The sequence below is a fragment of the Parasteatoda tepidariorum genome, chromosome 8 (assembly GCF_982258835.1).
Source record: "Parasteatoda tepidariorum strain Cologne lab strain chromosome 8, Ptep-v5.0, whole genome shotgun sequence".
NCBI lineage: Eukaryota > Metazoa > Arthropoda > Arachnida > Araneae > Theridiidae > Parasteatoda > Parasteatoda tepidariorum.
The window spans coordinates 6,126,738-6,138,920 of record NC_141762.1 but is presented as its reverse complement, the minus strand read 5'-3'; the positions used below and the strand labels follow the sequence as shown (position 1 = coordinate 6,138,920).

General features: G+C 27.0%; 1 protein-coding gene across 2 annotated transcripts in view; it reads right to left on the bottom strand.

Moving 5' to 3' along the window:
• LOC107445409 (sorting nexin-14) overlaps positions 1 to 12,174 on the bottom strand; it is a 59,768-nt gene extending 47,594 nt beyond the window's left edge. Inside the window, exons 1-5 of one of the 2 annotated variants that reach the window (XM_087149755.1) lie at positions 11,850 to 12,174; positions 8,794 to 8,862; positions 7,708 to 7,759; positions 3,598 to 3,744; positions 2,914 to 2,957 (exon numbers count right to left, since the gene is read on the bottom strand). In XM_087149755.1, coding sequence (XP_087005881.1) covers positions 2,914 to 2,957; positions 3,598 to 3,744; positions 7,708 to 7,759; positions 8,794 to 8,862; positions 11,850 to 11,959 — 422 coding nt within the window. In that variant the 5' untranslated portion in view covers positions 11,960 to 12,174. Of the gene's footprint in view, positions 1 to 2,913; positions 2,958 to 3,597; positions 3,745 to 7,707; positions 7,760 to 8,793; positions 8,863 to 11,334; positions 11,620 to 11,849 lie in introns of those variants that run through there. The other variant, XM_087149756.1, reaches the window with a different exon arrangement.
• Positions 12,175 to 12,183: the final 9 nt, after the last annotated feature.

The following is a 12,183-nucleotide window of genomic DNA, read 5'->3' as shown; positions in this document are numbered from 1 at the left end:
ATTGAAAGATTCAATCTAAAATGTTGATTATTCATCCTTTTCTTTAAAAGAATATTCCTGTAAGCTGATCAATGATAGAATGCTGTTTTAAAAAAATGTTTTATCATAAAGAGTTGCGTTCCTTTTTTTTTTTTTTTTTTTAAAAGTTGCTTTTTTTAAAGTTGTTTTTTATTAACCTAATAATTACATTATTGTCGGGACAAAGTGGGAACATTTCTTAATGCGAGACTGTTTATCTGGCATTGGGTTGTCTAATCTAACTATGGGGAATTTTTAACATTAAGTTGATTGGGTAAAAATAGGCATCTTTTATAACTTGTCATTGGTGGAGGTGATCTCTCAAAAGGGTTCTAAGTAAACTCAGTGACAGTCCACAGAGGGGCCAAGGCCTACTGTGCCCATCTCTTTTCTCGCCCTTGTACTCTGGGGTGCAGGAGCAGATGTTCCGGTTGGGTGGTCAGTCAAACGCAGAACCTCCAGTGATTAGTTCCAAAGCATGTTTGGTACTCATTTTATCCATCCACTGAAGGGATGAAAAGCTGAGTCAACCTTGCATGGCCCGAGGGTTGAACCCAGAACTTGTGGCACGAGAGCGCGACGTGCTACCACTCAGCCACACTAGGCGTCCTCAAAAGGGTTCTGTTTCTAATTTTATGAACAAAAAATGGAGAATTTCCCACAAGAATAACAAAAAGGCATTGATGATGACCAAGTAACTTTAAGAGTGATATTATCATTGACTCCAAATAATATCATAAAAGCAGCATTATTCAGAATGTAAATAACTGGGAATCTGGATTTAATTTAGTTAAATTTAGTTTCAAGTTTCTTTTAATTTTAAGTTCAACTTCTTTAAAAATATAGCAGTAGAGAAAAGAAAGAGTGAAATAAAACTTCAAAAATGTTATTTATAATAAAAATAAATGAAGACAATGAGAAAAAATGTACTAGGACATACAAGCTGATTGTGGGTAATATTTTAACCAAGTTCCATAAGAAATTTTTGTTAGTTACAATACAAATAATTGTGTATGTTATTCCTTAGACCTGTAGCAAATCACTCTAGAACTAATATCTTTTTGCACGATACTTTTAATAATTTCAGCTATGCATGATACAAATTAAGTAACAGAGTTAAAGTGCTTATAAAAAAAAGTATATGAATCAAACAAAATTGTATATAATTTTTTAAATTGAATATGCATTATTATTTTCCTTATTCTAATATTATGGATGATATTCTCGCATCTTGTAGGAGAAAATATGTACTTATTATTTCCTTTTTTGCTTTTTGTAAATCATCACCACATTAAAAAAAAATTAAAAATCATGAAATCCGTGGCAGTAACTACGCCAAAAAATCTCAAGAATCAGACTCTTCAAAAAGGGGTTGCTAAATGTGTGTTTCATTTTAAAATTCATTTGTAATAAAAATAATATCAGATTTTAAAAACTATGTGGAAATTAATACAAATAACTGCAAAAAAAATTGACTGAGTCATTACTTTAAAAATTAAATATTCAAATACGCAATTCGAATCTTCCATATTCTCAGAAATATATCAGGATATTTAAAAAACACGTCAAAATCAATATCAATAACTTTCGAGAATATGTCAGTTATTATTGATTTTTTTTATTCTCAAATGAAAATAAAGAAAACTCGAGAATTTCCAATGCGCGAGAAAAGCTATTTTTGAATATAATTCTGGAGAAAAAGAAAGTCTTCCCACAGTTTCTGCAGTAAAGAAAACCAAAATTTCATATTTCGCGATACCTGCCAACATTGGAGAAATAAAATAAAGGAGATTTTACTAGCGACATTTTTTAGGCTAAGAATAAAGTTTTGATACATCATGCATAATCATCTAAGTCAAAAAGAGAATTTCAAAATTGGAAATAATGTAAGCACTTATATTTAGCGAGGTAAAAAATATGTATACAAATCTTAGTCTAATTTTTTTAAAACTATTATTTTTAATTCCTAAAATTATTTTATTTAATAACAGTCATTGAACAGTCGGCCCAATTTTTTGGGTTTACAACTACTAATGTTTAACTCTGCAGCCTTGTAATCTCGAACAATATGCAGAAGACAAAAGAACTCATGGATCAAGTATTGGGAGAAATTTGCCTTTGTAGATGGCTTTTTGATGGAACTAACCCGTATTTGCATTACACGAAGAGGGAAAACACAAAACCCTCCCACGGTTAGCCTGACAGTGAGGAGTCTCTAACCCACGATCAGTCTACAACTGAGAATATTTTTACTTAAACTATTAACATTCAACCTACTGCAGTATTGGCAATAGTACTATCTGTTGAGGAATTAGAGAAGTATTTTTGCTATCAGTGGATATTTATAGGCAATTTTTTAACTTTTTTAAATTTCTTCAACAAATATGGAGAAATTGTAGAACTTACGGGTAAAAAGGAGATAGTCGTAAAATGCAGGAGTTTTCGTTTAGAAACAGGAGACTTGGCAGGTATGTTTCACGATTCTTAATTTTTCATTATTTTCAAATGAGAATAGAAGAATCACAAGCATTTCTTTCCTTTCTGATGTGCGAGAGTGGCATCTTTTGAATTTAATTTTGGAAGGAAAAAAATCTTTCGAAAATTACAGCAGAAAAGAAAAACAAAATTTTTTACATCACAAAGAAAAAATCTTTCTGCACAAACTATGTAATGTTCAGTGTCAATGTCACCGTGATTCCACCATGGAGTTCCATATCACCATACCAAAATTAATCAGTTGTAATTAATAGCATTTGTCATTTTCAGTAATTTGGATTTAATAGTAGTTTAACTGAAAATTATAATATGAAAGCAATTAATAGTTTTAATTAACATTTTAATTTTATAACAATACATTAAACATATAAAAAAAGGAAAATTTAAATTATTACTTACCTATACCAAGAATAGATATGCTTCTCAATAACAAGATTCAAAATCTGCAAAATAATAATAATAATAAAAAATAAGGGAATTCTAGATCACAAAGATGAAGTTAACATTATTCAAGAGTAGAGAAAACAGTGCTAGTCTGATAAATTGAATTTTCCATTTTATTAATAGCATACAATTATTCAATCAAAATAGGAATTAATGCTTAAATTAAATTAATTTCTTTAATTAAAGTAGCCTCAGCAAATAAAGAGGAAAATGCATCTTAATTTTTAGAATTTCAAAAAAATTATTATGAATAGTAAACAGTTTGGAAACTAATTTCATTAAAACAAATCAATGCACTGCCAGTTTAGTAAATGTTATACAAGTATAATAATAATAATACAATGTAATAACAGAATATAATTACACCAGTATGATAATAAATAATACAAGGAAATAGAAATACTACAAACAAAACACATTCCCAAATATATCTAAAATAGAGTTTCTGTAATCTTTGTATTTTTTTAAATATTATTTAGAGAGATTATTAAAAATAAATATTAAAACATAAATGCTTTGGTGAATCACAAAAAATACAGCCTTAAAACCGAGTTTGCATGCTATTTTTTTAAAAAAAAGAAACTTTATGAAAACTAATTAAAAATGTTGCTATCTAGGGAATAATTAGGAAATACTAACTTCTTCAAAAGCATTATCAACTTCTTTAGGTACTTTTAAGTTCATCCAAGGCTTAGCTGTATATACATTCAATTCAGGGCGATGCCTTTTACATTCTATAATTCCACATCTTGAGCAAACTGTACGAAGTTTAGCACTTTCTCCACTCTTCAAAAGAAAAATTTCAATTGAATTTTTCAAGCAATTAGTGTTATGAATTTTACCAGGCAAAATTTCTTTCTTTTAAGATATTGAAAAAAAATACAAAGAAATTGAATGAAACAAAAAATGACAAATGCTTTGCAATAAGTACTAGAAGAAGAGTTTAAAGTTATACAAACTAAATTTAATATAGCACAGTAGGGAACTGATTATCTGGAACGATCGGGACCATCGCTATTCGGGATAACTGATTTTTCTGGTTTTCTGAATCGCTACAAAAAGCCATTCTTTTTTATTGTTAAACCCAACTAAAAAAAAAAAATATTTGGAAATAATCTTAAAAAGAAGAAAAAACAATGAAGTAATTCACTAATGATTATTTCCAAAATGATGGTAAGGTAAACATCTTTCAAAAAAGAAAGAAAAATCCTAAAATCTTATGAGGAAAAAAAAAGTATTTTTTTATAAAAATGGCGGGAAAATGTATCGAATTTTGTTCCGGTTTTTTAGTTTTCCGATTTCTGGATAACGGGTTCTGTACTGTATTTAAAAAGTTGAAAGTTTTTTACACACACATATATCTAAAACAAAATTTCATAATTATTTTAGTATTATACAGATTTTCATTATTTATATTTAAGATCTGGTTTAAACATTCACACTTAACACATGGATCAATAAGTCCCGAGACTAACAATGAAAACAAAATTTTTTTTGCAAAATTTTTTTTTATTCATCAACATAATCACCTTTTAGGGTGATACAATCGTTCCAACGCTTTTCCAATTTTTCAATACCATGTTTATAAAAAAAATTATCTTTCGCTTCAAAATAAGCTTCAGTTTCAGAGATGACCTCCTCATTTGAGCCAAATCTTTTTCCCTGGAGCACTTTTTTAAGATCAGCAAAGAGCCAGTAGTCACTGGGGGCTAAATCTGGCGAGTATGGGGGGGTGGGGAAGCAGATCAAAGCCCAATTCGTTCAATTTTGCTATTGTTTTCATCGACTTGTGGCAGGGTGCATTGTCTTGGTGAAAAAGGATTTTTTTTCTCTGCATGTGCAAACAGTGTGTGTGTGTGTAAATAGCGATAAACAGCTTTCTGAATCATCGACTCGTTGCTGTTTTTGTTCCATTGAAAGCAATCGCGGCACCCACTTGGAAAAAACCTTTTTCATGCTCAATTTTTCATGAAGGATAGTAAATACACTTCCATATGACATCTGCGTCATCTCAGCAATCTCACGGAGCTTCACTTTACGATCTTTCATTATAATTTTTGTCACTTCACTCACATTTTCCACAGGTCTACCCGAGCGTTCCGCGTCATTTGTGTTGGTACGACCACGTTTAAACTCGGCAAACCACCGACAAATCGTTGCTTTTGATGGACAAGAGTCCGGGTAACATTTGTCAATCCATTGTTTCGCTTGCACGGTGTTTTTACCCATTAAAAAACAATGTTTTATCAGAACATGAAACTCTGTTTTTTCCATTTTTTAAACAAACTACAAAACGACTTTACTCCAACCTCGATAACTCAGCTGTTTCTGGTCCGATCGACTTAAAATTTTGACACGTTTCAAGCAAAGGTTAGTACTCTAGAAAGACCTGGTTACTGGTTTACTACGAGCGCCATCTCTGGGTTAGTCTCGGAACTTATTGATCCATGTGTTAATGGCATTTTATTAGAAAAAAGAAATGTAATTGTTTATTCAATAGGTGATTATTATTAGTTTATATGTTTAGTATGCAATTATTTTTTAACTGTATTAACAAAATTTGATAATGATATTTTAACGTTTCTTTATGCCATTATAAAATTGGATTTTGCTCTACTCCATTATGCAGAATATTAAAAGGGAATAAAATTTAAATTTTTTAAAGAAATTTAATGGATTCAATTCTTTTTCAAATTGTTACTCTTTTGTTGTCACAAATGACAAACTGGTTGGTCTGCTTACATGAACACACCACTTTGTATTGTTTACTGTTGCCTTCAACTTATATAAGCTGTTATTTTAAGAACAAAAAGTTAATTCTTATACATCTTATAAAGTTAATTCTTATATATATTAACTGCTTCATATTTGAACTTCAACTTATTATTTCATGTGAAACATCATCTACCAGTTCCCTAAGTAATAATTTGATTTGGAATTATTCTCTATAAACTAAATTTCTTTTTTTAATAGCAGATTTGACATATTCTTCAAGAAAAGAAAACTTTTTTAACAAATATAAATGCAACTAATATTTAAACAAACATCAATTCATTCCTTAAAAGTACGCATTTTTGTATTAACCTGTTTACTAAATTTTTTTAGTTGACAACATGTTAAACTATTTGCAGCTCATCTGAATATAAAAACTGCATAATAGAAAAAAAAAACTATTTTACAAAATTATTTGATATAGAAGTTGAACTTTCAGCAATACACAAGTTGGGAAATAATGCATTAGTATTTGTAGAGTCCTAGATTGATTTTTAAATTACCAAGAAAAAAAAAGTGATATTTTATCTTTTTGATCATATTATTAGCATATTACCAAAATTGGAAAAAAATTATGATTTAAAAAAAAAAATCAATTATCGTTTTTTTTCTCTCCATTTAAAAACTTTTTTTTTTTTTAAAATTTAAGTCAGATTTCTAAATATTATAATTTTTTAATAATTACCAACCACAGCATTTGTTAAAATGCTTTGCTTGATAATACTTAATATTATTTAAAAATATTATAATAGCAAAATCTGATATATATTTTTTTAAACTAAAATGACTAAAATTATAATTCAATTTATACCAACTAATCAATGAATAAAAAAAAGATCATAATTATTTCTGTTCAAGCTCAATATTTTAATGAATATTAAGGAAATAGGAGGAAATTTGTTAATTAGATATCCAATGCAGAATAAATTAGTTAGGATGAGAAAACTTATTATATTGTTTATTTTATAATGTAAACTTTCATGCCACTCTTATCTACTTTAAATCTCTCTTTTTTGTTGGTGTTGTCTATTTTGAAATATAATAATTTACATACATTCACCTCTTTGCTTAAAACCTTCATTATCAATTAAATCAGACTTTAAAAAATCATATCCAAAAGAATACATTTATTAAATATATTGTATAAAAAATACTTTAGACAAATAAAAAAAAATTACATTAAAAAAAAATTATTTATTGCAATTTTAATCATGGTTTAATTCCAGTGATTACTTAGTTAAAATAATATCTACAATGTTTGCTTCTTGGGACTGTCAATAGCATCGAGGAGAATTTGCTTTGTGTGAGAATTTATTATTTTTTTCAAGTTTTTAGTCATAAGAATATTCTTTAACATTCTAATGTTAACCCTGAAGATAATGAAAGAATTATTTTTTTCCCCAAATGTAACTACTTTTTACAATAACTAGAATTTTTTTTCATTATTACAAGCAATAGTTAATTCTTGGTGTTAGTGTATTAAATAATAAATGCTACAGATATTTTCCTAAATCAGTGATGTCAAATTGAACAAGATTAATAAGGGGTAAAAACTGAGTCCATAATTTTTGTTGCAGATTGAATAACTAATATTGACTGAAATATTAAAAATAACATTACATACTGTCATTAATATTATAAGGAAAAATATTTGATTTAGCATTAAAATTTCTTTATTATTTTCATATTCTGTTGTATTTTTATAAACTTTTGTCAATTTGAATTCAATTATTGGAGAATAAAATGCAAGAATTACACGAAAATTAGCAACATTAAAGTCAAATGAATGAGCAATTAAACTAAAGACACGCAGGAAACAAAATTAGATTTCCGCTTCGCAAATAGTTATTGCTGCATCTTACAAAATCCCATAAAGCAAACAGAGTAATTTTTAGGTATTATTTTAGAATTGAAAAGAATAATTAATTCATTCTACTTAAAAGTACATAATATTCCATACATAAATATTCGACTTACTTTTCTTTGGCGCTTAAAAGCAGATATCACATTCGGCAAATGATCTCTCTTTCTGAAAAATTAACAAAACCTCATAAAATGAAATTTTAAATAGCTACAATTAATGATGAATACTTGTTAGAACTGTGTGCCTAAAGATGCATTCATAAAAACTTTAGTCATCTTAACTTAGAAATTATCTCTCAGTTTAAGTTAAGTAGTTAATACTGTCTCCTTAAAGTATACAGGTAGAATTAATACCAGGGGTCTGTCTAGGTTTTTCTGAAAGGTACCTATTTTGTGAAAATTTAGACATAATTTGTGAAAAATTAAAAATTATATTACAAAATCAATACAAAAACATGGTAAAAATATAGATTTATCGTTTCTTAAAGGATAAAAAAATAAAATTTTAAGAAAAAGTATTTTGTGAAACTACCGTTTTTCCTAAAGTTGAATTTGCGAAACTACCGTTTCACCTAAAATTGAATTTGTGAAGGTACCGCTAAACGGTAGTAAATTCGGCCTGGACAGACCCCTGAATACATAAATAGTTTTTTGCTCAAAGGAAAGAAGCCCGCTAATTCCTCAGAGTTTACTTATTTATTTATGCTAATGATGACTTTTGTTTAAAAATAATAACATTCACAATTTTAATAAATGCTATTAAAAATAATAAATACCGATAATTTTTTTAAGAAGAAATTTAGAACAGTCTCCATTGTTAAAGACACAAATGTTCTTGAATAAAAAAAGTATTATCATATCTGGTTATACCTTTGAGACAAAATCAAAATAAACATATTTTTATGCCAACATATTTTGGGAGGGATATAAATGAATTAGCAAAAATATATTTAAAACAATTTCAATTTGTTTGAATTTGACATGAAAACTCAACAAAACCAAATCATAATTTTCAATTTCACTAAAAAGATTATGTGTTTGATTTTTCAAATATAATAAATATGTTAGACGATTGTGAAGCCAAAAGTTTAACAAACATTAATTATATAATAGTAGACTGGAAATTTGAGTCTATTAGTCATAAAAAGAAACTTACAACCAAAGAGATGAGGCATTTTTCATTATTGTTCTTTTACTTACCTAAGAACGAAATGAGTGACAAGACATCCAAAAGTAAAAGTTGAAAATATAACAACACCACTTCTAATTCTGAAAGTTTTTATAACATAATTAATTTTGGTAATAACATAATTAAAACATTACATTGCAAAAAAAAAAGATATATAGATAGATATAAGCAATTTTATCCAAAGAAAAAAAAATTTCAAGAGTAATTTCATTCCTTTATTAATTTTTGAGTAGCAAATTTTAAAATAGAGGGATGAATTTTAAAACAGTGGTTATATTTGTAAATTACTGCCATATTGATCAAAACAGATATTATAACTGACATATAAATTATACAAAATAAATACACTAGAATTATGAATTGTTGTTGTTGCTTATCCTCTAAATTTGACATGTCTCAGAAACGCTCCAAGAACAACGCCGACTGCAAGAAATATTTCGTATAAAAGCTTTATGAAATATACAAGTAAACAAGGCACCTGATTAATATTTTTAGCATTATAACATCTATTGATATTAATAATGAATAGTAATGAATTGAATGTAGGGTTTAATGGCGCAAGGTCCAGATGAGGACATGCTGCGCCAAAATGAATAGTAATGATAAATTTGAATATTAAATAAGAAACTAGGAGAAAGAGATTTACTTACTTTAAACCTCACTAATTACTTATATTGTTACTATGAATTTAAAGAACAGTTATTTCATCCTATTATTATTATGGCAAGATTTTTTTTAAGGAGTGCGATAAAAAATATGATACTACATGAGAATTCTAGGTATCACCCTTACCATATAGAAATTTCCCAGCTTTTTTACATTTGCTTCATTGAATAAAACTTTTGCTTTGCATAACATAAATTAAATCTTTGATTGGAGAAAGTAATAATTTTTTTTTTGTTGTATTAATCAGATTCTTTTATAGACTAGTAAAACAATATTAATCTAAAAATAAATATTTCATTATAGATAATAAAACTGATGTATAATGTTCATCTTAACAACATACCAGAACCAGGGTTGGGTTTTTGACATCAAAAAGTGGTTTTTGACATGACAAGGGTATAATACTAGTTTAAATCATCAAAAACCTGTCAAAAACTGAAGTTTGCCAAGAAAATATATAAACTTCAAAACTACCGACAGTTGCCATGCATTATATTGAAATTTAATTATACTATAGGTAATCAGCAGGTTTTAAAATATTTTTTAATTAAAATTAAGGTAAAATAACAGATTTAAAATCTCAGAAATTTATATTCAAATGCATGTGCAGAAACATTTTGCACAAAATTTTTTTAAATATTTATATTTTGAAAAAAAAAATTTTTTTTTTTTGATACTTAAGAAAATTAAAAGTTTATTATTATGAATTTTTGACATATAAGGAACATATAACTAATATTTATAAGGAACTTACAAGTTATGTTGTATAAATACAAACTTGATACAAGTGTATAAAATTTTTTTTTAATGCTATACCGAATATCGTTATTATCCAGTATGTTAATTTGAATTTAAAAGTAGTTATATTTGTGAATAATGATAAATATAATTCATATTGTTTATTATATTTATTTATAATTATTACACTTATCATTTTAAAAAAATTTTTACCTCTTAATTTTGTTTTCTCCACTTGCATTAAGAATACAAATAATGCATATCTTGAAAGCAAGAAGTAATTATTCAACAGCTGAATATTTAGATATTCAACAAAACTATATAGTATTCAGCAAAATGAAACTCACAAGTATTTGGATAAATTAAATTTTCAGCATAGTAAATGAATAGACTGAATATACTGTAAATCGACACTAACTACTCTGTGTATTTAACAGAAAGCACTTAAATTTGTATTGTCTTATATTAAAAAGATTATTAAGAAGATTTAAAAGAATATTAAAAAGATTTTTCTTTAAAAGATGTCTAATGTACAAAACTGCTAATGTTTATCTTTAAAAATGTCAAATTTTTAGTATAATCTATACTATACACTAAATTTGGTTATAAATAAATTTCTTAATAATATCACTGCAGATTTTTAATAACACATGAAAATGAATACATAATATTACAAAAGATGTGAGCTTTCAAAAGTACAAGATTTTGGTTACTATTCAAAATATAAGTGTTTCTTCAAAATTTTAAATTTATTTTTTCTAGAACATATCTAGAAAAACTATCCTTTATGAAATATATATAAATTTTATGTATTAATTAAATTTCACATATGAATATAGGTTTTTGACATTTTCGACAGTGGTTTCGAGGTTTTTGATGTGACGGTTTAAACCGTCACATGTCAAAAACTTGCCAACCCTGACCAAAACCAGAAAAAAAAATGCCAACATTTTGATAATTTTAAAAATAATTGTAATATTTGTTTCAAGTTTAGATCAGGCACATTAGTCCTAACGGTGTTATAATTACATCATAAAACGTGGGAAATTTTTCTTTCACTTGTTAAGGATGAAATATAAATAAAATTTTTAGTTGAACTGTCATAAAGTTCAATGGAATCAAACAAAAGGAAGATTTATAATCGGTACCTGAAACAAAATAATCGCCATGTTTTGATGACTTCTGGGCAATCCCATGTGAGAAACTTAAAAAAAGAGGTCAAACTCAAAGAATATAACTTACATCCCCTCTCTGCCAGAGCAAACTACTACATAGCTTTTAGAAAATGTTTACAAGTTTAAAATCTCTTTGGCGAAAGTTATCACATAAAGCAGGCTGCCTGTTTTATGTGATAACTTTCGCCAGAAATGTCCCCGAAATGGGAATATTAAATGTGGGAGATAATAAAGAAAAATGAGACACCAGATGTGCTTATTTCTGCACGAATTGTATACAGCATAATATTAATAATTAATTGTATTTTAATTTTCATGATCAAACTAAATTTTTACGAAACGTTGTTGCTTCCAAATAAACATAATTGAAACAATGCTTTAGTGTCCAAATCTGTTAGATTCCGCTATCTCCCAAATAACAAAAACACATATAAAAAGTAATAAAATAAGAAAAGATTAAGAATAAAATATGCAATAGACATTCTTACTCAACAAATGAACTGAAGAACAATGATATTGAAAAAATAATACACAAAACCGTGGCAAAACATTTATCATTAATAATTCTTTTTAGCAAAGACACTTCATTTCTCTCCATTGTAACTTAACAAAATGTTAGTTTCAGTCATAACAACTCCATGTTTGAAATATATGCACTTAATTTAACACAATGACTCGAAAATGTTTAAATTGACAGTCAAATTTTTGTTTGTAATTAGTAAAAACCAGAACAAGTCATCCTTTTTTTTTAAAACATAGGTTGTTTCTGTTTCTTTCGCTTCTGGTTGTCTATTTTTGTAGACTTGAAAACCCATATTATTG